The following is a 27,726-nucleotide window of genomic DNA, read 5'->3' on the forward strand; positions in this document are numbered from 1 at the left end:
GGTGTCCGGGGAGGGAGAGGGGAGGGGGAGATGTAGAGAGGACCCAGGTGTCCGGGGATGGGGAGGGGAGATATGGAGAGGACCCAGGTGTCCGGGAAGTGCCATCCCTCGCCCCCAGTCTGGAGCAGGGTGGGGGGAGGGGAAGGAGCTTTATTGAACCCAGGCATCCGGGTCCCTGACCTCCCCCGTCCGCTGCTGTTGCAGGCTCCACCCTGAAGTGAGGCTCCGAGACCAGGCGGGGGGCGCCCCCCCTCACCCCCCCGCGGGTTCTGCTGCCCGACGCCCCCTGCAATAAACGGGGAGCTGGGCACCGACTGGGAGTCAATGGGGGGGCTGAGGCGACGGCAGGTGCGGGGGGCGAGGGGCTCTAGGAGTGGGGGCAGAAAGGGGCACTGGGGGGAGGGGTGCTGGGAGGTGGGGGTGGGGGGAACAGAGGGTACTGGGGGCAGGAGTGAGGGGAACAGGGGGTGGGGGCAGGGGCTGAGGAGAGCAGGGGGTGGGGGGAACAGGGGGTACCGGGTTCACCCCCCAAGAGAGGCGACATGACAGTCGGGGGGAAACATGTTTTATTCCAATCAGCTGGAAGGTTGGGGGGTCTGGGCAGTGCTGGGGGGTCCAGGCGGGTGGGGGCGGTGCTGGGGGGTCCGGGCGGGGCTGGGGGGGTCCGGCGGGGTCACACCCTGCAGCCGTTCTGCCCGTAGCCCTGGGCGAAGGCGCGGCGCTGGGCGCAGCGGTTCCAGGCGGGTGGGGGTGGTGCTGGGGGGTCCGGGCGGGGCTGGGGGGGTCCCGGGGGGGTCACACCCTGCAGCCGTTCTGCCCGTAGCCCTGGGCGAAGGCGCGGAGCTGGGCGCAGCGGTTCCAGGCGGGTGGGGGCGGTGCTGGGGGGTCCGGGCGGGGTGGGGGGTCCCAGGGGGGTCCAGGGGGGTCACACCCTGCAGCCGTTCTGCCCGTAGCCCTGGGCGAAGGCGCGGAGCTGGGCGCAGCGGTTCCAGGCGGGTGGGGGCGGTGCTGGGGGGTCTGGGCGGGGCTGGGGGGTCCCGGGGGGGTCCGGGGGGGTCACACCCTGCAGCCGTTCTGCCCGTAGCCCTGGGCGAAGGCGCGGCGCTGGGCGCAGCGGTTCCAGGCGGGTGGGGGCGGTGCTGGGGGGTCCAGGTGGGGCTGGGGGGGTCCAGGGGGGTCCGGGGGGGTCACACCCTGCAGCCGTTCTGCCCGTAGCCCTGGGCGAAGGCGCGGCGCTGGGCGCAGCGGTTCCAGGCGGGTGGGGGCGGTGCTGGGGGGTCCGGGCGGGGCTGGGGGGGTCCGGGGGGGTCACACCCTGCAGCCGTTCTGCCCGTAGCCCTGGGCGAAGGCGCGGAGCTGGGCGCAGCGGTTCCAGGCGGGTGGGGGTGGTGCTGGGGGGTCCGGGCGGGGCTGGGGGGTCCCGGGGGGGTCCGGGGGGGTCACACCCTGCAGCCGTTCTGCCCGTAGCCCTGGGCGAAGGCGCGGAGCTGGGCGCAGCGGTTCCGATGGGCCGTGGCCCGGCACCGGTTGGGCTCCGGCAGCAGCTCGATCCAGGCGGCCGCGTCCAGCAGGTACCGGCGCCTGGGGGGGCAATGGGGTCAGAGGGGGCCTGGGCGACCCCCACCCCCTGCTGCCCTTGCCCCCGCCCCTCTGCCCCCGATGTCCCCCACCCCTCTGCTGCCCCCACCCCTCTGCCCCCCATCAACCCCTCTCTGCCTCCCACCCCTCTGCCCCCCATCGACCCCTCTGCTGCCCCCATTGACCCCTCTCTGCCCCCCACCCCTCTGCCCCATCAACCCCTCTCTGCCCCCCACCCCTCTGCTCCCCATCTACCCCTCTGCCCCCCATCGATCTCTCTGCCCCCATCAACCGCTCTCTGCCCCCAACGACCCCTCTCTGCCCTCTGCCCCCCATCAACCACCCTGCTCCCACCCTCCCCCACCCCCCTGCCTCAGATACATCCCCTCCTGCCCCCCGCACTCACTGGCCTTGGGGGTCCAGCGTCTCCCCATCCTGCCCCATCAGCAGGTAGCGTCTGCCCGGCACCAGGCGGGTCCGGCACGAGCCCCGGACCAGGAACCAGCGGCTCTGCCCGGCCTTCAGCCCCACGTCCTCCGCTGGGGGGGGGCAGGTTAGATGGGGGGGTCACCTGCTCCCTTCTTCCCTGGGCACCCCACCCCTCCCCCAGCTCACTCCTCTCCCCCCCAATCCCTTGCCCCCCAGCTCACTCCCCTCCCCCCTAGCTCACTGCCCTCCCCCCCAATCCCCCACCCCCAACTCACTCCCCTCCCCCCACAATCCTCCTCTCCCCCCAATCCCCCACCCCCAGCTCACTCCCCTCCCCCCAATCCACCACCCCTCCCCCAGCTCACTCCCCTCCCCCCTAGCTCCCTGCCCTCCCCCCCAATCCCCCGCCCCCCAACTCACTCCCCTCCCCCCACAATCCTCCTCTCCCCCCCAATCCCCCACCCCCAGCTCACTCCCCTCCCCCCCAATCCGCCACCCCTCCCCCAGCTCACTCCCTTCCCCCCCAGCTCACTGCCCTCCCCCCAATCCCCCGCCCCCACCTCACTCCCCTCCCCCCACAATCCTCCCCTCCCCCAATCCCCCACCCCCCAATCCCCCGCCCCCACCTCACTCCCCTCCCCCCAATCCCCCACCCCTCCTCAATCCCCCTCCCCCAGCTCACTCCCCTCCCCCCACAATCCTCCTCTCCCCCCCAGTCCCCCACCCCCAGCTCACTCCCCTCCCCCCAATCCCCCGCCCCACCTCCCTCCCCTCCCCCCAATCCCCCACCCCCCAGCTCACTCCCCTCCCCCCACAATCCTCCCCTCCCCCCAATCCCCTGCCCCCAGCTCACTCCCCTCCCCCCAATCCCCCACCCCCAGCTCACTCCCCTCCCCCAGCTCACTCCCCTCCCCCCAATCCCCCGCCCCCACCTCACTCCCCTCCCCCCCAATCCCCCCAGCTCACTTCCCTCCCCCCAATCCCCCGCCCCCCAGCTCACTCCCCTCCCCAGCTCACTCCCCTCCCCCCAATCCCCCACCCCCCAGCTCACTCCCCTCCCCAGCTCACTCCCCTCCCCCCAATCTCCCACCCCCACCTCACTCCCCTCCCCCTCAATCCCCCGCCCCCCACCTCACTCCCCTCCCCCCAATCCCCCCAGCTCACTTCCCTCCCCCCAATCCCCCACCCCCCAGCTCACTCCCCTCCCCCCACAATCCTCCCCTCCCCCCAATCCCCTGCCCCCAGCTCACTCCCCTCCCCCCAATCTCCCACCCCCACCTCACTCCCCTCCCCCCAATCCCCCACCCCCCAGCTCACTGCCCTCCCCCCCAATCCCCCAGCCCCCAGATCCCCCCGCACTCACTGAACTGCAGGGGCTCCAGGATCTCGGCCTCATAGGCCCGGAAGCCGCTCAGCTCCTGCTCCCGCTGGACCTGGACCTCGTACCCTGGGAGAAGGGGGGGTCAGCACGGGAGAGGACACACAGCCCCTCCCCCAGCCCGTACTGTGCCCTGGGGCCATGGGTCAGGGTCTGTGGGTGAGGGGGGCTGAGGATTGGGGGGGATCCTGAGGGGCGGGTGTGACCAAATGGGAATTTTTCAGAGTATTTTGCACAAACATGGTGTGTGCCTCAGTTTCCCCATGTGTTGCCTGTTCCACAGGGTGGGGAAAGGGGTATTCTTGTGGCTGCGGCAGGAGGCCAGGCTGAGCGGGAGGTGGCGGGAAGGAGGGTCACTGGGGACTTGTGGGGCGAGCCAGGGCCGTGGGACTGACCCTCGGCGCTAACAGACGAGTTCCAGCCACAGAACCACCCACCGCGTTCCCTGCTGGCCGTGGGGTGAGGGGTCCATGGGGTGGGAGATCGGGGGGCAGGAGGGCCCTGGGCTGAGAAGTTGGGGGAGCCCGTGGGGTGGGAGATGGGGGTGGGGCAGGGGTCCTGGGCTGGGGGCTGGGAAGTTGTGGGGGTCCATGGGGTGGGAGATCGGGGGGCAGGAGGGCCCTGGGCTGAGAAGTTGGGGGAGCCCGTGGGGTGGGAGATCAGGGTGGGGCAGGGGCCCTGGGCTGGGAAGTTGGGGGGGCCGGTGGGGTGGGAGATGGGGGTGCGGCAGGGGCCCTGGGCTGGGAAGCTGTGGGGGCCCGTAGGGTGGGAGATCAGGGGGGTGGGGGCCCTGGGCTGGGAAGTTGGGGGGGGCCCGTGGGGTGGGAGATCAGGGGGGCCCAGGGCTGGGAAGTTGGGGGGCCCATGGGGTGGGAGATCGGGGTGGGGCAGGGGCCCTGGGCTGGGAAGCTGTGGGGGCCCGTGGGGTGGGAGATCGGGAAGGCAGGGGGGCCCTGGGTTGGGAAGTTGGGGGGGCCCATGGGGTGGGAAGTTGGGGGGCCTGTGGGGTGGGAGATCTGGGGGGGCCATGGGGTGGGAAGTTGAGGGAGCCCGTGGGGTTGGAGATCGGGGGCGGGGGGGGCCTTGGCTAGGAAGTTGGGGGGGCCCATGGAGTGGGAGATCGGGGTGCCCTGGGCTGGGAAGTTGGGGGGGCCCATGGGGTTGGTGATCGGGGTGCCCTGGGCTGGGAAGTTGGGGGCCCTTGGGGTGGGAGATTGGGGGGACGAGGGGCCCTGGGCTGGGAAGTTGGGGGGCCCGTGGGGTTGGAGATCGGAGCGGCCCTGGGCTGGGAAGTTGGGGGCCCGTGGGGTGGGAGATTGGGGGCGGGGGGGGGCCTTGGCTGGGAAGTTGGGAGGGTCCATGGGGTGGGAGATCGGGGTGCCCTGGGCTGGGAAGTTGGGGGCCCATGGGGTGGGAGATCAGGGGCGGGGGGGGCCTTGGCTGGAATGTTGGGGGGGTACATGGGGTGGGAGATTGGGGTGCCCTGGGCTGGGAAGTTGGGGGCCCGTGGGGTGGGAGATGGGGGGCGGGGAGGCATGGGGTGGGAAGTTGTGGGGCCCGTGGGGTGGGAGATGGGCGGCGGGGAGGCATGGGGTGGGAAGTTGGGGGCCTGTGGGGTGGGAGATCAGGGGCGGGGGGGGGCCTTGGCTGGGAAGTTGGGGGGGGTCCATGGGGTGGGAGATCGGGGTGCCCTGGGCTGGGAAGTTGGGGGCCTGTGGGGTGGGAGATGGGTGGGGAGGCATGGGGTGGGAAGTTGGGGACCCGTGGGGTGGGAGATGGGGGGGCAGGGAGACATGGGCTGGGAAGTTGGCGACCCATGGGGTGGGAGATGGGGGGCGGGGAGGCATGGGGTGGGAAGTTGGGGGCCCGTGGGGTGGGAAGTTGGGGGCCCGTGGGGTGGGAGATGGGGGGCCGTACCGTACTGCACCCGGGGGCTGTAGCAGGCGAACTCGGTCCGATTGGCCTCCGTCACCTTGTCCTCCAGGGTCCGCCTCAGCCGCGGGCAGGCGCCTGTGGGGAGACGGGGTCAGGACTCCTGGGTTCTCTCCCCGGCTCTGGGAGGGCAGTGGGGGCTGGTGGTTAGAGCAGGAGGGGGCTGGGAGCCAGGACTCCTGGGTTCTCTCCTCGGCTCTGGGAGGGCAGTGGGGGCTGGTGGGTTAGAGCATGGGGGGCTGGGAGCCAGGACTCCTGGGTTCTCTCCGGGCTCTGGGGGGGGAGTGGGGGCTGGTGGGTTAGAGCTGGGGGGTGGGAGCCGGGACTCCTAGGTTCTCTCCTGGCTCTGGGGGGGGAGTGGGGGCTGGTGGGTTAGAGCTGGGGGGTGGGGGCCAGGACTCCTGGGTTCTCTCCCGGCTCTCGGAGGGGAGTGGGGGCTGGTGGTTAGAGCTGGGGGGTGGGAGCCGGGACTCCTGGGTTCTCTCCCGGCTCTGGGAGGGGAGTGGGGGCTGGTGGGTTAGAGCTGGGGGGTGGGGGCCAGGACTCCTGGGTTCTCTCCCGGCTCTCGGAGGGGAGTGGGGGCTGGTGGGTTAGAGCGGAGGGGTGGGAGCCCGGACTCCTGGGTCCCCCTGGCGGGGGGGGGTCTCACCCTCAGCGCACTGGCAGACGTCCTGGGAGCAGAGGGCGGAAACGAACCTGCTCCGGGCCGGGGCCGTGTAGAAGATGCTGCACCGCTGGGCTGGGGGGAGATGTGGGTGGTGAGGGGCCAGTGGGGAGGGCTGGATCCCGCTGCCCCCATGTGCCCCCTTCCCCAGCCCAGTCCCATGTACCCATCCGACCCCTCCTGCCCCTCTCATGCCCCCCAACTCCTCCCCCAGCCCTCGCACGACCCCCCCGCCTGCCCCCCAACTCCTCCCCCGGCCCTCGCACGACCCCTCCGCCTGCCCCACCTGGCTCGTAGAAGTCGTAGAGGCTGGCGCTGGCCGGCTGGAGCAGCCCCACGGGCACCGGCTGGGCGGCCCGGAACCCCACACAGTCCCGCTCCTGGGGGACCTGGGGGACGGGGCGGGGGTCAGACACCAGGAGCGGCCCCCTCCCCCCACTGCAACCACAGGCCCCCCAGGGCCCCTCCCTCCTGTCCCCCAACCCCTCTTAGCCCCCCCAGTACCCCCCACTGCAACCACAGCCCCCCGGGGCCCCTCCCTCCTGTCCCCCACCACCGCTCAGGCCCCCCAGTAACCCCCACTGCAACCACAGCCCCCCGGGGCCCCTCCCTACTGTCCCCCACCACCGCTCAGCCCCCCCAGTGCCCCCCACTGCAACCACAGCCCCCCGGGGTCCCTCCCTCCTGTCCCCCACCCCCGCTTAGCCCCCCCATGCCCCCCACTGCAACCACAGCGCCCCGGGGCCCCTCCCTCCTGTCCCCCACCACCGCTCAGCCCCCCCGTACCCCCCACTGCAACCACAGCCACCTGAGGCCCCTCCCTCCTGTGCCCCACCACCGCTCAGCCCCCCCGTACCCCTCCCCTGACCCTCTCACCGTCTCGAAGTACAGAAGGAGTCTCTGGCCCTGGACTTCATAGTGGCTGATGTAGCGATCGGACAGGTCCTTCAGCTGGGGGGGTGGGGGGGTTACACATGCCTGACACGGCTCCCAGACACCACCGGCCCCTCCCTCACCCAGACACACAGCCCCCAGCCCCCTCCCCGCACAATCCCTCCCCCACCCAGACACGGCCACCCACAGCCCCTCTCTCCTGCCCCAGGCAGAGGGGCAGGGCGCCCACTACAGGGGGAAATGGCACATGCGTGTCTGAAGGTGGCAGCAGGCAGGAGGGAGGGGGGCCGAGGTGGGGGGATCGGGGGCCCCCGACCTTGTCGAGGTCGTCCATGTGGGGCTGGAAGCCGCTCAGCAGGGTGATGTCGGCGATGGCCATGCCGGAGAGAGGGGAGCCCGGCTGCCTCCTGAGGAGGAGGGGACACTGTGAGAATGAGGCACACCGGGAAGTCCCGCCCTCTGTGTCAGGGTGATATTGCAGGAAGTCCCGCCCTTGTAGCACATGGACACACCGGAAGTCCCGCCACAAACGGAAATGAGGTTAAGGCATAAAGTCCTATCTCCACATGGATATATCAGTCCTGCCCCCATACGAATTAAGATCTGACAGGAAGCCCTGCCCCCACAGCATATGGACAAAAGGAAGGCCCACCCTTGTTAGAATGGGGCTAAGACAGGAAGTCCTGCCCCTGTTAGAATGGGGCTAAGACAGGAAGTCCTGCCCCTATAGCACATGGACAACAGGAAGACCCACCCTTGTTAAAATATGGGGAAGACAGGAAGTCCCGCCCCTATAGCACATGGACAACAGGAAGACCCACCCTTGTTAGAATATGGTGAAGACAGGAAGTCCCGCCCCCTATAGCACATGGACAACAGGAAGTCCCGCCCCCCAGCAGAAGGGGCGTGGCCAGACCCTGGCGCCCCGACTCACCAGATGCAGACTGAATAGGCCACGTCCTTGTTGCGCTTGCTGGGATCAGCCGCCTCCCTGCGGCGCCGGCGCCGGGCGTCGAACCAGTGGATGGGGTGGAGCGGAGCCTCGGCCAGGGGGGCCTCCCCCCCGTACTCGTAGTCATAGTCATCCTCCTCGTCCACTGCGGGGCACAAACCACGCTGCAGCCAGCCCCGCCCAGGAAACAGGGCACCGGCCCTTTAAAAAGTGTGGCCTAAATGCTATGACGTCATGGAGAAGGAGGGGCCTGACTGCAGCCCTGGAGGCTCCGCCCCACTTGCCGATGGGGAAATTGCGGGGGGTCTGCCCTGAAAAGGCCTAAAGAGGCTATTGCTGGAGGGGCGGAGCCCCGGGTGCCCCCCCGAAGCCCCACCCGCCCGCTCGACCCTTCCTGCGCCGGCGGGGACTCACCCTCGAAGCGCACGTCCCCGCTGACCGTCACCTCCAGCCCCAGGCTCTGGCACGAGCCGTTGTGCAGCTCCAGCACGTTGTACAGCTTCAGCACCTGGGCACAGGAGCCGGGAGAACCCAGGAGTCCGGGCTTCCAGCCCCACTCCCACTCCCCTCCCAGAGCCGGGGAGAGAACCCAGGAGTCCTGGCTCCCAGCCCCACTGCTCTGACCCACCAGCCCCCACTCCCCTCCCAGACCCGGGAGAGAACCCAGGAGTCCTGGCTCCCAGCCCCACTGCTCTGACCCACCAGCCCCCACTCCCTTCCCAGAGCCGGAGACAGAACCCAGGAGTCCTGGCTCCCAGCTCCCCTGCTCTCACACCAGCCCCCACTCCCCTCCCAGAGCCGGGGAGAGAACCCAGGAGTCCGGGCTCCCAGCCCCCCCCTTGCTCTTACCACTAGCCTCCACTTCCCTCCCAGAGCTGGGAGAGAACCCAGGACTCCTGGCTCCCAGCGCCCCTGCTCTAACCCACCAGCCCCCACTCCCCTCCCAGAGCCGGGAGAGAACCCAGGAGTCCTGGCTCCCAGCTCCCCTGCTCTCACACCAGCCCCCACTCCCCTCCCAGAGCCGGGGAGAGAACCCAGGACTCCTGGCTCCCAGCCCCCCTGCTCTAAGCACCAGCCCCCACTCCCCTCCCAGAGCCGGGAGAGAACCCAGGAGTCCTGGCTCCCAGCCCCCCTGCTCTAACCACCAGCCCCCACTCCCCTCCCAGAGCCGGAGAGAGAACCCAGGAGTCCTGGCCCCCAGCCCCCCTGCTCTAACCACCAGCCCCCACTCCCCTCCCAGAGCCGGGAGAGAACCCAGGAGTCCTGGCTCCCAGCCCCCCCTGCTCTAACCCACCAGCCCCCACTCCCCTCCCAGAGCCGGGAGAGAACCCAGGAGTCCTGGCTCCCAGCCCCCCCTGCTCCATCCACCAGCCCCCCTCCCCTCCCAGAACCAGGAGAGAACCCAGGAGTCCTGGCTCCCAGCCCCCCCTGCTCTAACCCACCAGCCCCCCTCCCCTCCCAGAGCCAGGAGAGAACCCAGGAGTCCGGGCCCCCAGCCCCCACTCCCCTCCCAGAGCCGGGAGAGAACCCAGGAGTCCGGGCCCCGCCGCCAGGCCTGTGTTACTCACAGTCAGAGTGCCCTTTCCTTTCCCTTCCACCTTCACTTGGAGGTTGTCGCCCAAGGAGAACTGGGGGGATCAAATCACGTGGTAAAACCAGGGGAGACACTGGGGGGCGTTAAACCACCTCCCAGCCCGTGGGCAGGAGAAATCTGGGGGGCAGGGACTGGGGCAGGGGCCTGCCCCCTCTAGGGGGCTCTGGCTCCCACCGGCCCCGGGGCAGGGACTGGCTGGCTCGGGGGGGCAGGAAATGGGACTGGGCATGGGGCAGGGACTGGATGGCTCAGAGGGGCGGGGGGCATCTGGGTTCACTCGCCTGCAGCTCTTCCTGGATGTGGTTCTGGGAACGGTCGAGAATCACTTTCTTGGTGCCTGATTTGCCAGGGCTGGAGAAAGTTAAATCCAGCTCGTTCCCTTCGGGGGTGTAGGTGTTGATCCAGTACTGGGACAGGGCATCCAGCGCCACCACCGTGTCCTGAAAACAGCCAGCCATGGGACCCAGGAGTCCTGAATCCCAGCCCCTCCGACTCTAACCCACCAGCCCCCACTCCCCTCCCAGAGCCGGGAGAGAACCCAGGAGTCCTGGCTCCCAGCCCTCCCCCCGCTCTAACCCACCAGCCCCCACTCCCCTCCCCTCCCAGAGCCGGGAGAGAACCCAGGAGTCCTGGCTCCCAGCCCCCCTGCTCTAACCCACCAGCCCACACTCCCCTCCCAGAGCCGGGAGAGAACCCAGGAGTCCTGGCTCCCAGCCCCCCTGCTCTGACCCACCAGCCCCCACTCCCCTCCCAGACCCGGGAGAGAACCCAGGAGTCCTGGCTCCCAGCCCCCCTGCTCTGACCCACCAGCCCCCACTCCCCTCCCTGGCTGGGACCTGTGTGGATTTGAAGCCGCCACCGTAGTTCCTCTGCTCCGTCAGCCACCGGGCGACTTTCTTGGCGGTCGAGAGGTCGTTGTGCAGCACGAGGTGCAGGAGCGCATAGGCCGTGGTCTCGACCGAGATGGCCGAAGCGGAGGTGGCCCCATCCTGCTCTGCTGCCCAAAACATCATGGTCCCCTCTGAGGGGGAAGAGAGACCCAGCTTCAATACACCAGCCTTGGGAGCTGCAGTACCGACCACGGCCATTGGGGGGAGCCGGGGCTGCGGTACCGCCCGCTGGGGGGAGCCGGGGCTGCGGTACCACCCGCGGCCGCTGGAGGGAGCTGGGGCTGCGGTACCGCCCGCGGCAGCTAGGGGGAGCCGGGGCTGCGGTACCACTCGCCGCCATTGGGGGGAGGTAGGGCTGCGGTACCGCCCACGGCCAGTGGGGGGAGCTGGGGCTGCAGTACAGCCCATGGCCATTGGGGGGAGCTGGGGCTGCACTACAGCCCATGGCCATTGGGGGGAGCTGGGGCTGCGGTACCGCCCGCGGCCGCTGGGGGGAGCTGAGGCTGCGGTACCGCCCGGCGCCGCTGGGGGGAGCCAGGGCTGCGGTACCGCCCGCAGCCGCTGGGGGGAGCCAGGGCTGTGGTACCGCCCGCTGGGGGGAGCTGGGGCTGCGGTACCACCCGCGGCCGCTGGAGGGAGCTGGGGCTGCGGTACCGCCCGCGGCAGCTAGGGGGAGCCGGGGCTGCGGTACCACTCGCCGCCATTGGGGGGAGGTAGGGCTGCGGTACCGCCCACGGCCAGTGGGGGGAGCTGGGGCTGCAGTACAGCCCATGGCCATTGGGGGGAGCTGGGGCTGCACTACAGCCCATGGCCATTGGGGGGAGCTGGGGCTGCGGTACCGCCCGCGGCCGCTGGGGGGAGCTGAGGCTGCGGTACCGCCCGGCGCCGCTGGGGGGAGCCAGGGCTGCGGTACCGCCCGCAGCCGCTGGGGGGAGCCAGGGCTGTGGTACCGCCCGCTGGGGGGAGCTGGGGCTGCGGTACCGCCCACGGCCAGTCGGGGGAGCCGGGGCAGCGGTACCGCCCGCTGGGGGGAGCTGAGGCTGCGGTACCGCCCACAGCCAGTCGGGGGAGCTGGGGCTGCGGTACCGCCCGCGGCCGCTGGGGGGAGCTGGCCACTAGAGGGAGCTGGGGCTGCAGTACTGCCCGTGGCCAGTGGGGGGAGCTGGGGCTGCGGTACCGCCCACGGCCAGTCGGGGGAGCTGGGGCTGCGGTACCGCCCGCCGCCGCTGGGGGGAGTGTCGCTGTGACACATTCTGGAGGCGCAGGGGAAGGGTTCCTAAGGGGTTCACTCAGACCCCCCAAAGGGCAGAGTATAGGGGCTTCCTCCAGTGTGGGGGGCTGGGGAAGACAGGCTGCACCGGAGAGGCTGGGGGGGGCAGAGGCTGCAGCGGGAGGGCACAGGCTGAAGCGGGGGGGGGCCTGGGGGCACAGGCTGCGCTGGGGGGGCAGAGGCTGCATCGGGGGGCCTGGAGGGCACAGGCTGCATTGGAGGGGTAGAGGCTGCAGCGGGGGGGCCACGGGGCACAGGCTGTGCCGGGGGGGCAGAGGCTGCAGTGGGAAGGCAGGGGGGCACAGGCTGCACCGGGGGGGCAGAGGCTGCAGTGGGAAGGCAGGGGGGCACAGGCTGCACCGGGGGGGCACAGGCTACAGTGGGTGTCTGCGGAGCACAGGCTGTGCTGGGGGGGGGCACAGGCTGCAGCGGGGGGCTGAGGCTGCAGCGGGGGGTCTGGGGGGCACAGGCTGTGCTGGGGGGGCAGAGGCTGCAGTGGGGGTCTGGGGGGCACAGGCTGCACCGGGGGGGCAGAGACTGCAGCAGGGGGGCCTGGGGGGCACAGGCTGGGCTGGGGGGGCACAGGCTGCAGCGGGGGGCCAGGGGGGCACAGGCTGCACTGAGGGGGCAGAGGCTGCAGCTGGGGGGGCAGAGCGGCACAGGCTGCAGCAGGGGGGCCAGGGGGGCACAGGCTGGGCTGGGGAGGCACAGGCTGCAGCGGGGGGCCTGGGGGGTACAGGCTGCACCGGGGGGGCAGAGGCTGAAGATGGGGAGGCAGAGGGGCACAGGCTGCAGCGGGGGGGCCGGGGGCGCACAGGCTGCAGCGGGGGGCCAAGGGGGCACAGGCTGCGCTGGGGGGGCAGAGGCTGCAGCGGGGGGGCCGGGGGGGCACAGGCTGCAGCGGAGGTCTGGGGGGCACAGGCTGCACCGGGGGGGCCGAGGGGGCACAGGCTGGGCTGGGCGGGCAGAGGCTGCAGCGGGGGGGTCAGGGGGGCACAGGCTGCAGCGGGGTGGCAGGGGGGGCACAGGCTGGGCTGGGGGGGCAGAGGCTGCAGCAGGGGTCAGGGGGGTACAGGCTGCGCTGCGGGGGCAGAGGCTGCAGCGGGGGTCTGGGGGGCAGAGGCTGCGCCAGGAGGACCGGGGGGGCACAGGCTGGGCTGGGGGGGCAGTGGCTGCAGCAAGGGTCTGGGGGGCACAGGCTGCGCCAGGGGGGCACAGGCTGGGCTGGGGGGGCAGAGGCTGCAGCAGGGGTCTGGGGGGCAGAGGCTGCGCCAGGAGGACCGGGGAGGCACAGGCTGGGCTGGGGGGGCAGTGGCTGCAGCAAGGGTCTGGGGGGCAGAGGCTGCGCCAGGGGGGCACAGGCTGCGCCGGGAGGACCGGGGGGGCACAGGCTGCGCCGGGGGGGGGCAGGGGGCACAGCCTGCAGCCACAGGACGCACCAGTGTCCTGCAGGGCGAGGTCCCGGAGCCGGCGGTCGGCTGCCCCGATGGCGCCCGCGTCGTCGGAGGCCAGGGACAGGGCGTAGGCCGTGATGGCAGCCGGGTAGGGGTCCCGGCCCTGCTCCGGCGCCGCCGACAGGTACCGCGTGGCCCGGGACAGGCTGCTTTTCTGTGCGGGGGGGGGAGAGCAACAATCAGACAGACCCCCTGACTCCCCCCCACTTCCCCAGCTCCCTCATTACCCCCCAGCCTCCCCGTACCAGGCGTGCCCGCTGCTCCTGCTTCTCCATCTGCAGATCGGGGTCGGCCTCTTGCCCCTCGTACAGCGCCAGCGCCTGCTTCAGGGCCACCACCACGAAGGCCGTGAGCGAGACGCCCCCCTGGTGCCCCCCGACGCCGCCCTGGGGGGAGAGAACGGGGGTGAGCGTGCGAGGCGCATGTGCGAGGGACGCCCTGCGGGTACCAGCGGACACTGGTAGTGGTGAGTTCCACAGGTGCACAGCCTGGTGCCTCAGTGGCATCACCTGCCCCCTACTACTGTGGGCCCTAGGGCTTGGGGGGCGATGGGGGATGGGAGCCGAGTGTGCTGGAGTCAGGGCACAGATCTATGTGTGAAAACCAGAGTGTGCCAGGCAGGGAGGGGCGTGGGCCAGCCCGAGTGCAGACTGTGAGCGTGGAGCTGGGAGGGGACCACATCTAGACACACCTGGTGAGGGTGCAAATCTGAGCATGTACGGCCGGAGGGGGTGCCAGGGGCTGGATACAATGATGAACATGCTGCTGGGAATGTCCCCTTCGGGGCACGGGGCGTGCATACAAATCCACATGTGCATGGCGTGAGTGTGCAAATCTGAGAACACGAGCACTGTGTGGCGGGGGGAGCTGAGGGGCATGTCTGGCCGTGCAAAGTCTGAGGGGAGCGAGGCTGGTGGACGTGCACGTTTAGCTCAGGGTGTGAGCGGAGCACGAGTCTGGTGCAGCTGTGAGCGTGTGGCCTGCTGGGTTAGTGTACAAATGGGAGTGTAAATACTTGTGCAAATGGTGGGCTGTGTGTTGGTGTGGCTCCAGCCGGGCCCTGAGCCCAGGATCTAACCTGTGTGTGCAAAAAGAGCCTGGGGGCTTTGCACACCAGGGCAGTGAGTGTGCATGGCGAGATTGCACCTGCATGTGCCATGGGGCAAGTGTGAGTTTGCAACATGACCGTGAGTGTGCGAGGGAGCCGTGTGTGACGATATGAGGTGTCTTAGTCCCACCCCCTGCTCAAAGTGTGACCAAGCCCCAGACCCCTCCATGGATTGAACCCACAGCCCAAGGCTCCCGGATGTGGGGGGCAGGCAGTTCCCTCCCCTGCCCCGGGCCGACCTGCCCCCGGGCCCAGCTGCAGAGACCTGGGGCCGCGCAGAGCCGGGAACCGCAGCCCGGGCGCTACGGGGACACCCAAACGAGGCTCGTCTGTCAGTGGGGCTGAGTCAACAACCAACCCGGGATCTCCCCCTCTGGGGAGACACTGGGGGGACTGTCAGTGGGGCTGTGGGTCAACGACCAACCCGGGACCTCACCCTCTGGGGAGACACTGGGGGGACTGTCAGTGGGGCTGTGGGCCAACGACCAACCCAGGATCTCCCCCTCTGGGGAGACACTGGGGGACTGTCAGTGGGGCTGTGGGTCAATGACCAACCCGCGATCTCACCCTCTGGGGAGACACTGGGGGACTGTCAGTGGGGCTGAGTCCACGACCAACCCGGGATCTCACCCTCTGGGGAGACACTGGGGGACTGTCAGTGGGGCTGTGGGTCAACGATCAACCCGGGATCTCACCCTCTGGGGAGACACTGGGAGACTGTCAGTGGGGCTGGGTCAACGACCAACCCGGGATCTCACCTTCTGGGGAGACACTGGGGGACTGTCAGTGGGGCTGAGTCAACGACCAACCCGGGATCTCACCCTCTGGGGAGACACTGGGGGGACCGTCAGTGGGGCTGGGTCAATGACCAACCCGGGACCTCACCCTCTGGGGAGACACTGGGGGGACTGTCAGTGGGGCTGTGGGTCAACGACCAACCCGGGACCTCACCCTCTGGGGAGACACTGGGGAACTGTCAGTGGGGCTGTGGGTCAACGACCAACCCGGGATCTCACCCTCTGGGGAGACACTGGGGCACTGTCAGTGGGGCTGTGGGTCAACAACCAACCCGGGACCTCACCCTCTGGGGAGACACTGGGGGGACTGTCAGTGGGGCTGGGTCAACGACCAACCCGGGATCTCACCCTCTGGGGAGACACTGGGGGACCGTCAGTGGGGCTGAGTCAACGACCAACCCAGGATCTCACCTTCTGGGGAGACACTGGGGGACTGTCAGTGGGGCTGAGTCAACGACCAACCCGGGATCTCACCCTCTGGGGAGACACTGGGGGACCGTCAGTGGCTGCAGGGCCCTTTGCAGGCCGGGGGCCCGGAGCCGAGCGGCTAGTGGCCCGGTGCCCCTGGGCTAATGGCCAGGCTGGTCGGCACGAGGAGAGTGGAGCCGAAACGCTGCAGGACACGTCTAACCCCTGGGCCACGATCCGGCTGCGTCTCAGCTCTGCTCTGGGGGCAAGGGGGGAACCAACCGCCAGGCCTGAGTGCCCCAGTCCAGTCACTGAGTGTCCTCAGCTGCTCCCCCGGGCAGCACCGTCAGTGCAACATGCCGGGCCTTGTGCACTGGGAATGTGCAGAGGCACCTGGGTGACTCCGTGGCGAGTGTGAGAGGGCAGTTGTGCAATGCACCAGCTAGTGTGCAAGGGGGATAGTGCATGCAGGAGCATGGGTAAAGGTGCAACATCTCAGTGAGTGTGTGAAGGCAGTTGTGCAACATCTGTAAGTGAGCGTGTAATGTGTGAGTGTGTGATGTGGAGTGATGATGCAAGTGTGCACAAGAATGTGCAAGGCAATGGCAAATGTGCAAGGCAGCAGGCTGTGAAGATGAGGATGCAGATGAAAGTGAGCACGCAAAATTGGGGATCAGGTGTGCAAGGCCCAGGTGTGAATGTGAGAGTGAGGCAGTAGTGTGTGTGAACGTGCACATGTTTGTGCAAGGCCATTGTGAAGGGAGTGTTCCGGCAGCAGCGAGTGCACGAGGGCGTCGGGGCACGTGCAACGTCACCTGCATGTCCCGGTGGATGACGGGCTGTGGGTCGCGGAAGGAGCCGTCGGCCTGTTGCTGTCCCAGCAGCCATGTGACCGACTCCCGAATCCCGGCAGCGTCCACGTTCTGGTACTGCCGGCTGAGCGCCAGGACCTTCACCACGAACGCCGTCAGCCTGGGGGGGGCCGGGGTCAGGGGGGCCGACTCACCCCCAGAGCCCCCAGCCGCCTCCCGGCCCTTCCCTGGGGAGCGGATCCCCCACAGAGCCCCCAGCCCCGGATCCCCCCTCACAGCCCCCCAGCCGCCTCCCGGCCCTTCCCTGGGGAGCGGATCCCCCCCAGAGCCCCCAGTCCCGGATCCCCCCCTCACAGCCGCCCAGCCGCCTCCCGGCCCTTCCCTGGGGAGCGGATCCCCCACAGAGCCCCCAGCCCCGGATCCCCCCCTCACAGCCCCCCAGCCGCCTCCCGGCCCTTCCCTGGGGAGCGGATCCCCCCCTCACAGCCCCCCAGCCACCTCCCGGCCCTTCCCTGGGGAGCAGATCCCCCACAGAGCACCCAGCCCCGGATCCCCCCCTCACAGCCCCCCAGCCGCCTCCCGGCCCTTTCCTGGGGAGCGGATCCCCCCCTCACAGCCCCCCAGCCGCCTCCCGGCCCTTCCCTGGGGAGCAGATCCTCCACAGAGCCCCCAGCCCCGGATCCCCCCCCCACAGCCCCCGAGCCGCCTCCCGGCCCTTTCCTGGGGAGCGGATCCCCCCCTCACAGCCCCCCAGCCGCCACCCGGCCCTTCCCTGGGGAGTGGATCCCCCCCAGAGCCCCCAGCCCCGGATCCCCCCCTCACAGCCCCCGAGCCGCCTCCCGGCCCTTTCCTGGGGAGCGGATCCCTCCCTCACAGCCCCCCAGCCGCCTCCCGGCCCTTCCCTGGGGAGCAGATCCCCCACAGAGCACCCAGCCCCGGATCCCCCCCTCACAGCCCCCCAGCCGCCTCCCGGCCCTTCCCTGGGGAGCGGATCCCCCACAGAGCCCCCAGTCCTGGATCCCCCCCTCACAGCCCCCCAGCCGCCTCCCGGCCCTTCCCTGGGGAGCGGATCCCCCACAGAGCACCCAGCCCCGGATCCCCCCCTCACAGCCCCCCAGCCGCCTCCCGGCCCTTCCCTGGGGAGCAGATCCCCCACAGAGCCCCCAGCCCCGGATCCCCCCCCCACAGCCCCCGAGCCGCCTCCCGGCCCTTTCCTGGGGAGCGGATCCCCCCCTCACAGCCCCCCAGCCGCCACCCGGCCCTTCCCTGGGGAGCGGATCCCCCCCAGAGCCCCCAGCCCCGGATCCCCCCCTCACAGCCCCCGAGCCGCCTCCCGGCCCTTTCCTGGGGAGCGGATCCCTCCCTCACAGCCCCCCAGCCGCCTCCCGGCCCTTCCCTGGGGAGCAGATCCCCCACAGAGCACCCAGCCCCGGATCCCCCCCTCACAGCCCCCCAGCCGCCTCCCGGCCCTTCCCTGGGGAGCGGATCCCCCCCAGAGCCCCCAGCCCTGGATCCCCCCCTCACAGCCCCCCAGCCGCCTCCCGGCCCTTCCCTGGGGAGCGGATCCCCCCCAGAGCCCCCAGCCCTGGATCCCCCCCTCACAGCCCCCCAGCCGCCTCCCGGCCCTTCCCTGGGGAGCGGATCCCCCACAGAGCACCCAGCCCCGGATCCCCCCCTCACAGCCCCCCACCACGCGTCCCGGCCCTTCCCTAGGGAGTGGATCCCCCCCAGAGCCCCCAGCCCTGGATCCCCCCCTCACAGCCCCCCAGCCGCCTCCCGGCCCTTCCCTGGGGAGCGGATCCCCCCCAGAGCCCCCAGCCCTGGATCCCCCCCTCACAGCCCCCCAGCCGCCTCCCGGCCCTTCCCTGGGGAGCGGATCCCCCCCAGAGCCCCCAGCCCTGGATCCCCCCCCCACAGCCCCCGAGCCGCCTCCCGGCCCTTTCCTGGGGAGCGGATCCCCCCCAGAGCCCCCAGAGCCCCCCAGCCACCTCCCAGCTCTGCCCTGGGGAGTGGATCCCCCCCTAGAACACCCAGGCATTGACCCCCCAAGCTCCCAGGCCTGGACCCCCCAGCCCCCCAGCCTGGCTCACCAGGTGCTGCTGGCCCGGTGCAGCCAGGCGCCGTACGACCCGTCTTTCTTGCGGAAGGTCAGGATCCGCTCGTAGCCTGGGGGGAGGAGATGAGCCGGGGGTGTCACATGGGCGGTTGACCTCCACCTCCATGCCCACTGCTCCCCTTGTGCTCCGTGAGGGGCTCGTGCCTGAGGCGTGCAGGCGAGGGGGGATGAGCGTCCGCGGGTCTGTGCGCTGGGCGTGCAAAGGGGGGCTGCACACGTGTGTGCACAGTGCAAGAGCTGGCGGGCAGCCATGGTGGGTCAGGTTCCCACGTGCAGGGGACCAGTGTGCGAGCTGGGGTCCGGCACCCCATTGCTGTGTGCAGCTCCCCAAGCCGAACCCTCAAACCCCACCGGCCCTGCCCCCCTCACCCCCACCCCCGCCCGCCCCTGTGCCCAGCCCCCTTGGCCCCCCACCCCCACGCGCGGTTCCTGGCCCCTCACCCCCACCCACCCTGGTGCCCAGCCCCCCTGGCCCCCCACCCCCACCCGCCCCGGCGCCCGGCCCCCCTCACCCCCACCCCCACCTGCCCCGGTGCCCGGCCCCCCTCACCCCCTACCCCCACTGAGCCCGGAGCCTGGCCCCCCTTGCCCCCCAGCCCCACGCATCCCGGTTCCTGGCCCCTCACCCCCACCCACCCTAGTGCCCAGCCCCCCTGGCCCCTCACTCCCACCCGCCCCGGCGCCCGGCCACCCTCACCCCCCACCCCCACCTGCCCCGGTGCCCAGCCCCCCTCACCCCCTACCCCCACCCACCCCAGAGCCTGGCCCCCCTCACCCCCCACCCCCGCCCGCCCTGGTGCCCGGGACTCACCCACGCGCAGGTGCTCCAGCCCCTCCTGCTTGCGCTCGGCTCTGAGCTGGACCCACTGCTCCGTCTCGTCCAGGTAGCGCAGGGCGTAGAGCCCGGGCGCCATGTAGATCATCGTCTGCTCCGCGCAGCCCCGCGGCACCCGCAGCAGCCCCACCAGCCCGGCGGGCGAGAGCGACTTCTCCAGCGTCTCCACGGGCACGTCGGCTGCCCCACGGCGGAGACAGCGTCAGCGACCCACGGACCGCGCGCCGGGGAGCCAGCGACCCATGGACCCCACGCCGGGGAGCCAGAGACCCACGGACCCCGCGCCGGGGAGACCCAGCGACCCACGGACCCCACGCCGGGGAGAGCCAGAGACCCACGGACCTCGTGCCGGGGAGCCAGAGTCCCACAGACCCCACGCCACGGAGCCAGCGACCCACGGACCCCGCGCCAGGGAGAGCCAGAGACCCACGGACCTCGTGCCGGGGAGCCAGAGACCCACGGACCCCGCGTTGGGAGACAGCGTCAGCGACCCACGGACCCCGCACCGGGGAGCCAGAGACCCACAGACCCTGCGCCGGGGAGACCCAGCGACCCACGGACCCCACGCCGGGGAGCCAGAGACTCACGGACCCCACGCCAGGGAGCCAGAGACCCACGGACCCCGCGCCGGGGAGAGCCAGAGACCCACGGACCCCGCGCCGGGGAGAGCCAGAGACCCAGCGACCCACAGACCCCGCGTTGGGAGACAGCGTCAGCGACCCACGGACCCCGCGCCGGGGAGCCAGAGACCCACAGACCCTGCACCGGGGACACCCAGCGACCCATGGACCCCACGCCGGGGAGCCAGAGACTCACGGACCCCGCACCGGGGAGCCAGCGACCCACGGACCCCGCGCAGGGGAGAGCCAGCGACCCACGGACCCCACGCCGGGGAGCCAGAGTCTCACGGACCCCGCGCCGGGGAGCCAGCGACCCACGGACCCCGCGCCGGGGAGAGCCAGAGACCCACGGACCCCGCGCCGGGAGACAGCGTCAGCGACCCACGGACCCCGCGCCAGGGAGCCAGAGACCCACGGACCCCGAGCCGGGGAGAGCCAGAGACCCAGCGACCCACGGACCCCGCGCCGGGGAACCAGAAACCCACGGACCCCGCGCCAGGGAGACCCAGAGACCCACGGACCCTGCGCTGGGGAGACCCAGGAACCCAGCGACTCACGGACCCCGCGCCGGGGAGAGCCAGAGACCCAGCGACCCACGGACACCACACCAGGGCTGGGGGGAGTTGGCACTGGGGTGGGGACAGGGATGGGGAATGTAGTGGGGTGGGGAGGGGGCATCGAAGTGAATGGGGGAGGGGCATCAGGGCAGTGACAAAGTGGTTCTGTTCTGAATGTTTTCGCTGAACCCTGTGTGCCTCAGTTTCCCTCTGAGTTACTGAGGTGTCTCGTTGGGGGTGTGATGTTAGTGACACGAACTGGGACCGTATAGATCATTGTGGCAACCAAGGTCCTGCAGTGGCACCAAATCTTTACAAAGAGGGTCAAGTGAGGTGTCTCTGAGGAGGTTACCATGATGCGCTCTGGGTGCAGGTACCTTTGTTACAGGTATTGGCTCTGTCCTGTCTGTATTTCACACTTGTGCTCTGCTTCTGGGGGACATCCCAGACAATGTGGCGTCAGCTCTGCCTGGCCTGGCCTGCCCGAGGGCCCGATACGGCCCATCCACTACAACTGACCCACGGAGAGAAGCAGACACACCAGGGCCAGGCCGGAGGAGGGGCACGGCGGGGAGTGGGGCTGCGCTGCTGGGAGTGAACCAATCTCCGGATCTGGGACCCGTGGGGGGGCCCAGGGCCTGGGTGGCAGGGAGGGTGGGAGCCGCGGGGGATGAGTGATGGGGGAAGGGTAGCGGGGGATGGGGAGGGCGGGGCATGGGGGAGGGGCAGCGGGGGATGGGGAAGGGCGGGGGGGCAGCAGGGGGGGTCTCTCACCCGTGACACGGACGCTCATCTTGAAGTCCCCATCAGGGAGGGCGTTGGGGGGCAGCTCCCCCGGGATCTCCAGCGCCCGGCTGAGCCTCTCTGTGCGGGCAGGGGGGGTCAGATGGGATGCAGGCAGCCCCAAAACCCCACCCCAGGGGCATCTCCCCCACAGAGCCCCCCCTTGGCACCCTATGGGGCCCCATGAGACTCACCCTCCCCCCGGGCCTGGGGTCACCCACCTGCAGAGTCCAGCGTGTAGCTCATCTCCTCCAGCTGGGTGGTGCCTTCTCTCTGGGGGGCAAGACGGGGGGTCAGAACGGGTACCTGGGGGGCGGAGGGGGTGGGGAGGGGAGGAGCAGGTTGGGGAGGGGTAGAGGGGATGGAGGAGGGGAGGAGCAGGTTGAGGAGGGGCAGAGGGGGCAGGAACAGGCAGGGGATGGGCAGGGGGGAGGGGAGGAGCAGGCAGCGGCTCCGTGGGGCTCGGCCCCCCTCTCACCTCCACCCGCAGGGTCCGGGCGACGCTGTCCCCGAGCCCCCAGCCCCCCTGCGCCGTGATGGTGACAGGGATGTCGGCGGCGCCCATGGGCACCACGGCGAAGGGCACAGCCAGAGCCCCCTTCGCTGGGACCTGCACGGCCTGGCGCCGGATCCGGTCCCCCGTCGCCGGGGAGCAGAGACCCTCCGAGCGCTCCATGTGCACCGAGACCTGGGGAGAGAGACAGAGACCCCCGCATGGGCTGTGGGCCGGGGCTGGGGGGCACTGGCAGGGCTGGGGCCTGCAGGTCGGAGCTGAGGGGCATCGGCAGAGCTGGGGAGGGCAGGGCAGGGGGCTCGGGCACACCGGCAGGGCTGGGGGGCAGGGCATGGGGGCATTGGCAGGGTGGGGGGCAGGGACGGGGGCTGGGAGCTGTGGGTTGGAGCTGAGGGGCATCGGGAGGGCGGGGGGCTGTGCAGGTCTGAGGGGCACCAGCAGGGCCGGGGGCTGCGGGTCGGGGCTGGGAGCACCGGCAGGGCAGGGGGCAGGGACGGGGGCTGCGGGTCAGGGCTGGGGGCACCGGCAGGGCCGGGGGCAGGGCCAAGCGGGGGCCCCTCACGTTGACGGGCCGATCCCGGTAGTTGTACAGCACCGGGCGCAGCTCCAGCTGCTCGAATCGCTTCACCGCGTAGGGCAGCCGCAGCGAGACGTGGAAATCCTGGAAGACGCGGACGCTGAGCGGGTCGGAGATGCAGATCCCTGGGGGGAGGAGCTGGGTGAGCCGGGGAGGCAATGGGGGGGCGGACAGACGGACGGATGGGGGGACGGACTCACCGGTGGTCGGCGACATGCTGACGGCCTGGATCTCCCAGGTGGTGATCGAATCCGGCACCAGGTGGGTTTGCCTGCGGGAGACAGGCCAGGGTGGGGGGGTCAGGGGTGGGGCTGGGTAGGGAGGGTGGCCCCAGGGAAGGTGCTTGGAGGAATATGGGGGGACGCCGGGAAGGAGTGGAGCCCTGGGGTGGGGGGAGGGGAACCCCAGAGAAGTGGGGGGAGGAACAGGGTGAGCTGGGGGAGGGGCTCCCCAGGAGAAGTGGGGGGAGAGGCGGCGAGGTGGGGGAGGGGCTCCCCAGGAGAAGGGGGAGGGGCAGCGAGGTGGGGGAGGGGCTCCCCAGGAGAAGTGGGGGGAGAGGCGGCAAGGTGGGGGAGGGGCTCCCCAGGAGAAGTGGGGGGAGAGGCGGCAAGGTGGGGGAGGGGTTCCCCAGGAGAAGTGGGGGGAGAGGCGGCGAGGTGGGGGAGGGGCTCCCCAGGAGAAGGGGGAGGGGCAGCGAGGTGGGGGAGGGGCTCCCCAGGAGAAGTGGGGGGAGAGGCGGCGAGGTGTCCCCAGGAGAAATGGGGGGCCCCCGGGGGCACTGACCGGCTGCTCCCGTGCACGGTGACGGTTTTCCAGAGCCAGCTCTCGGGGAAGACGCTCCGGGTCTGCACAAAATCATCGTCGAAGAACTCGTCCTCGTCCACCTCGGGGTTCACTGTGGGGTAAATGTGGGGGTTCAGCATCTGCACGGGGCTGTGGGTCGCAGCTCGACTCCCTGCCCATCTGCGGCTCTGTGTGCGAGACCCCTCCCCCCTGTAATCACTCACCCCAGGGCCTGAGCGAGGGGCGATGGGGGGGTGGGAGGCGGCACCTCCAGCCAGCGGCCCCCCTTGGCGAGGGGCTGGGAGCCAGGGCCCAGGGCAATGAGAGGGGCCCAGTGGACTCGCTGGAGCCGAGCGGAGACACTGACGGCCGGGGGCGGTTAGGAGCCAGCCCCGTCCCTCGGACACCCCTTGTGCAGCACCGGGACACCCCCCGGGGGAGCAGCACAAAGGCCCAACGGCCACACACGGATTTTGGAGCTGGGCAGGTTTGCAGGTGGGGGAAGTTGCTGTAATGGGGAGGGGCCTCGCGGAGCCCCCCGGTCTCGATCTCCACCCTCCCCCAGCTAAGTCACCCGCCAGGGCAGTCGGGGAGCAACTCGGTAACAACAAGCCAGAGTGCGTGTGTGTGTGTGCGTGAGAGTGCGTGAGTGTGCGTGTGTGAGTGTGCGATATATCTCACATGCAGATGACACAGTGAAGGTTGATACACGTATTACCAGTAAAATGTGGGGCTTTGCCTTATCCCCCCCGAAAAGATCCTGTGCAGCACTTTAAGTACAACAACTGTGCGGGGCAGGGTTAGCGGCGGGGGGGAGGAACCCCAGAGCCAGGCTCCCGCCCCCTGCTCTAACTACCAGCCCCCACTCCCCTCCCAGAGCTGGGAGAGAACCCAGGAGTCCTGGCTCCTAGCCCCCCTGCTCTGACCCACCAGCCCCCACTCCCCTCCTAGATCCAGGGACAGAACCCAGGAGTCCTGGCTCCCAGATGCCCCTGCTCTGACCACCAGCCCCCACTCCCCTCCCAGAGCCAAGGAGAGAACCCAGGAGTCCTGGCTCCTAGCCCCCCTGCTCTAACCCACTAGACCCCACTCCCCTCCTAGATCCAGGGACAGAACCTTGAGTCCTGGCTCCCAGCCCCCTTGCTCTAACCCACCAGCCCCCACTCCCCTCCCAGAGACGGGAGAGAACCCAGGTGTCCGGGCTCCCAGCCCCTCCCCAAGCCCAGGCTCACCCCGGGCCAGCCCGCCAGAGCTCCAGGCCCGGGCCTTGCGGCGAAGCTCGATGGCGAATTGGCAGCAGTCGAGGAAGGGGCCTCGGCAGCGGGCAGCATCGGGGCCCAGGATCCGTGTTGCTCGCTGCTCGCACGTCCGGCGCATCGGCACTCGGGTCATCCCGTCCCGGCAGCACCGCAGAGCCAGCGGGTCACCCTGGTACTGCGAGGCTGGGGAGACGGGACGCAGGGGGCACGTCAGACGGGGTGCGGGGGGACAGAGTATCAGATGGGGAGGGGGGACAGACAGGGTCGGGGGCAGATGGTGTGCGCAGGCAGTGGATCAGACAGGGCAGGGGTCAGAAGGGCAGATGGGGCACGGGGGTTGCAGAGGGTCAGATGGGGTGCGGGGGGCAGATGGTGTGGGTGGGCAGCGGATCAGATGGGGCGAGGGGCAGACGGGGTGCAGGGGGCAGAGGGTCAGATGGGGTGCGGGAGGGCAGCAGAGGGGCAGACAGGACGTGGGGGGCAGCAGAGTATCAGATGGGGCAGGGGCAGAGCGTCAGACAGGGCATGAGGGGCAGAGGGTCAGACGAAGCGCGGGGGGCAGCAGAGGGGCAGATGGGGCACGGGGGGGATGCCTGGCACCACTGTCCCTGCCCGGGGTCCCAGGCTGGCCACGGGGCAGAGCTCGAGGGGGGAGCAGGGGGTTGGAGCCCACAGGGTCCGTTTTGGAGGTGGTGGGGCCACACGGCCAGGCCTGGGCGAAATGGGGCACCCTTGTGGGGCTCCTCCAAGGGGCTGCCCCTCGGCCGGGGGGCGCAGCAGCGACCTGGTGGATCCATGCACAGGGCGGGTAGATCCTGCCCCCCACGCCCCCACTCACCTCTCTTCTGGGCCTGCAGCTGGAAGTCCAGCGAGCGCTTCCTGCGGGGGGCGTCCTGGCCGCAGCTGTGCCCTGGGGGTCCAAAGACCGAGGGGGGGTAAGACTGGGCAGGTCACAGCCCCTGAGCCCCCTCCTGGCCCCCATGTGACCCCCGCCCCTCAGCTCCCCCCCAGGTCCTCCCCCCGCCCCCCATCTCACCGCTCCACAGCCGGCTCTGCAGCTCCCCCACGCGCAGGGCCAGGCCGGCGTCTTCGAAGACCCCCAGGGCGTCGGCCCCACTGCCCGGCGAGCAGCCCAGGTCGTAGCTGTCCATGGCCGCGAACACCTGGGGAATGGGGGGAGAGAAGCTGGGGGTGGATGGACGGGCAGAAGCCGGGGGATGGGGGCTGGGGGGCAGAAGCCGGGGGGCAGACAGCAGGGGGATGGGGGGCCGGGGGACAGACAGCAGGGGGATGGGGGGCCGAGGGGCAGAAGCCGGGGGGCAGACAGCAGGGGGATGGGGGGCCGGGGGGTGGAAGCCGGGGGGCAGACAGCAGGGGGATGGGGGGCCGGGGGGCGGAAGCCGGGGGGCAGACAGCAGGGGGATGGGGGGCCGGGGGGTGGAAGCCGGGGGGCAGACAGCAGGGGATGGGGGGCCGGGGGACAGACAGCAGGGGGATGGGGGGCAGAAGCTGGGGGGTTCATTGCCCCGCCAGGTCCCAGGAGGAACGTGGCCGGCGTCCATTGCCCTTGGCCACACCCGTCATGGCCCCATTCTCTGGCCATTGACCATTCGGGGTCATAGGTCACCAGTGGGGTCGTGGGTCAAACCCAGGTCCTGGGGGTGAGTCTGGGGCCAAGGGCCCTTTGAATGGAGGAGGCCGTGATTGGCCGGTCATGAGCAAAGGCCCGTTTGGGAGGTCAGAGGTCAAACCCAAGGAGCCGATGACCATCCATGTCTAATGGGTTGACCGTTCAAAGGTCATGGGTCACGGCAGAGAGGTCGTAGGTCAAGCCCAAGGAGGCTAATGACCCTTGGCTCCCATGGGGTGACCTTGGAAGGCCCCAGCTCAAGGCCGGGGGTGGCAGGCCAAGCCGTGGGGTGACCGGGTCAGGGGTCGGGGGTCAGACCGGGTCGGCCGTACCTTGGCGGGCGTGAGGCGGTGCCGGCGGTTGACCACGTAGACGGCCGAGTCGACGGCCACCAGGGAGACGGCGGCGCGGGAGTCGGTGGCCACCGTGAACCTGAGCGAGTCGTGGGGGCGCAGCTCCCCGCTGCCCCGCTCCAGCTGCAGCTCCAGCTGGGGGGACGCGGGTCAGGGGGCCCACACCCTGCCCCTCACCCCGCCCCACAGCCCGCCCCACACAGCCTGCCCCACACCCTGCCCCACACCCTGCCCCACACCCCGCCCCTCACCCCGCCCCACACACCCTGCCCCACACACCCCGCCCCTCACCCCGCCCCACACCCTGCCCCTCACCCCGCCCCACACACCCTGCCCCACACCCCGCCCCACACCCTGCCCCTCACCCCGCCCCTCACCCCGCCCCACACCCTGCCCCTCACCCCGCCCCACACACCCCGCCCCACACACCGCCCCACACACCCCGCCCCTCACCCTGCCCCTCACCCCGCCCCACACACCCCGCCCCACACCCCCCCACACACACCCCAACCGGCCCCGTGCTGCACCTCACCCACCCCACAAACCCCACAGAACTGCACCAAACCCCACCCCACACTCTGTCCCACACCCCGCCCCACACCCTGCCCGGCCCCACGCTGCACCCCACAAACCCCACAAACCCCACTGCACCCCACAGAACTGCACCAAACCCCTCCCCACATACCCCGCCCCACACACCCCGCCTGGCCCCGTGCTCCACCTCACCCTCCCCACTGCACCCCACTGCACCTCACAGAACTGCACCAAACCCCACCCCACACACCCCGCCCGGCCCTGCGCTGCACCTCACCCTCCCCACAAACCGCACTGCACCCCACAGAACTGCACCAAACCCCTCCCCACACACCCCGCCCGGCCCCGTGCTGCACCTCACCCTCCCCACGAACCCCACTGCACCCCACAGAACTCCTGCACCAAACCCCACCCCACCCGGCCCCGTGCTGCACCTCACCCACCCCACAAACCCCACTGCACCCCACAGAACTGCACCAAACCCTCCCCACACAAGCCCCACAACATACCCTGCATCAACCCCTGCCCCCCCCCACACCGCCCCACACCACCCGCCTTGCCCCTCCCCCAACCCCCCTGGATTTACCTTCCCCTGGCAGCGGTCCACCACGTCCACCCACAGCGAGTTGGCCACGACCTCGTCCCCGCGCCGGTAAAAGGCCACGAGCCGGAAGGCTGGGACCAGCTCGGGGGTGACGGGGACGGAGATTACGGTGTAGGACGTCCGGGGCACGGCGCGCGCCGCCACGATGGAGCCCCGGTGCAGCACCTGCCGGGGAGACCCACAGCTGGTCCCGGGGCAGCCATGGGGCCTGGGCTGCAGGGGGCGGGATGGGGGGCTGCAGGGGGATCTCTCCCAGCCAGGGAGCAGTGGGGAGCACTAGGGGGCGCTCTCCAAGCCAGGAGGCGATAGGAGGCACTGGGGGGCACCAGGGGGCGATCTCCCAGCTGGGGGGAGGTAGGGGGCACTGGGGGGCACCAGGGGGCATTGTCCCAGCTGGGGGG

At 70.7% G+C, this 27,726-nt stretch overlaps 1 protein-coding gene and 1 long non-coding RNA gene across 5 annotated transcripts in view; both read right to left on the reverse strand.

The window, feature by feature from the left end:
• Window positions 1-1,439: 1,439 nt before the first annotated feature.
• Window positions 1,440-27,726, reverse strand: part of LOC127032417 (complement C4-like) — a 33,598-nt gene continuing 7,311 nt past the window's right edge. Inside the window, exons 12-40 of the mRNA XM_050919690.1 lie at window positions 27,308-27,490; window positions 26,167-26,322; window positions 25,241-25,367; window positions 25,043-25,114; window positions 24,178-24,387; window positions 22,946-23,057; window positions 22,363-22,433; window positions 22,148-22,287; window positions 21,550-21,759; window positions 21,293-21,344; window positions 21,063-21,152; window positions 19,088-19,291; window positions 18,251-18,326; window positions 16,164-16,320; window positions 13,281-13,421; window positions 13,021-13,189; window positions 10,258-10,442; window positions 9,703-9,861; window positions 9,396-9,455; window positions 8,242-8,335; window positions 7,810-7,972; window positions 7,192-7,282; window positions 6,858-6,932; window positions 6,268-6,370; window positions 5,967-6,056; window positions 5,303-5,395; window positions 3,371-3,454; window positions 1,985-2,117; window positions 1,440-1,581 (exon numbers count right to left, since the gene is read on the reverse strand). Coding sequence (XP_050775647.1) covers window positions 1,440-1,581; window positions 1,985-2,117; window positions 3,371-3,454; window positions 5,303-5,395; window positions 5,967-6,056; window positions 6,268-6,370; window positions 6,858-6,932; window positions 7,192-7,282; window positions 7,810-7,972; window positions 8,242-8,335; window positions 9,396-9,455; window positions 9,703-9,861; window positions 10,258-10,442; window positions 13,021-13,189; window positions 13,281-13,421; window positions 16,164-16,320; window positions 18,251-18,326; window positions 19,088-19,291; window positions 21,063-21,152; window positions 21,293-21,344; window positions 21,550-21,759; window positions 22,148-22,287; window positions 22,363-22,433; window positions 22,946-23,057; window positions 24,178-24,387; window positions 25,043-25,114; window positions 25,241-25,367; window positions 26,167-26,322; window positions 27,308-27,490 — 3,642 coding nt within the window. The remainder of the gene's footprint in view (window positions 1,582-1,984; window positions 2,118-3,370; window positions 3,455-5,302; window positions 5,396-5,966; window positions 6,057-6,267; window positions 6,371-6,857; window positions 6,933-7,191; window positions 7,283-7,809; window positions 7,973-8,241; window positions 8,336-9,395; window positions 9,456-9,702; window positions 9,862-10,257; window positions 10,443-13,020; window positions 13,190-13,280; window positions 13,422-16,163; window positions 16,321-18,250; window positions 18,327-19,087; window positions 19,292-21,062; window positions 21,153-21,292; window positions 21,345-21,549; window positions 21,760-22,147; window positions 22,288-22,362; window positions 22,434-22,945; window positions 23,058-24,177; window positions 24,388-25,042; window positions 25,115-25,240; window positions 25,368-26,166; window positions 26,323-27,307; window positions 27,491-27,726) is intronic.
• On the reverse strand, window positions 14,462-15,530 carry LOC127032427 (uncharacterized). 4 transcript variants are annotated; one of them, XR_007768810.1, is made up of 4 exons: window positions 15,240-15,530; window positions 14,925-14,978; window positions 14,575-14,602; window positions 14,468-14,508 (listed from the first exon to the last, which is right to left on the reverse strand). It is a non-coding gene; the product is annotated as an uncharacterized LOC127032427 (long non-coding RNA). The 4 variants fall into 4 exon arrangements; XR_007768808.1 differs by having other exon boundaries at window positions 14,925-14,959; window positions 15,220-15,530; XR_007768809.1 differs by lacking the exon at window positions 14,575-14,602 and having other exon boundaries at window positions 14,462-14,536.

This window comes from Gopherus flavomarginatus, chromosome 12, assembly GCF_025201925.1.
Source record: "Gopherus flavomarginatus isolate rGopFla2 chromosome 12, rGopFla2.mat.asm, whole genome shotgun sequence".
Lineage (NCBI taxonomy): Eukaryota > Metazoa > Chordata > Testudines > Testudinidae > Gopherus > Gopherus flavomarginatus.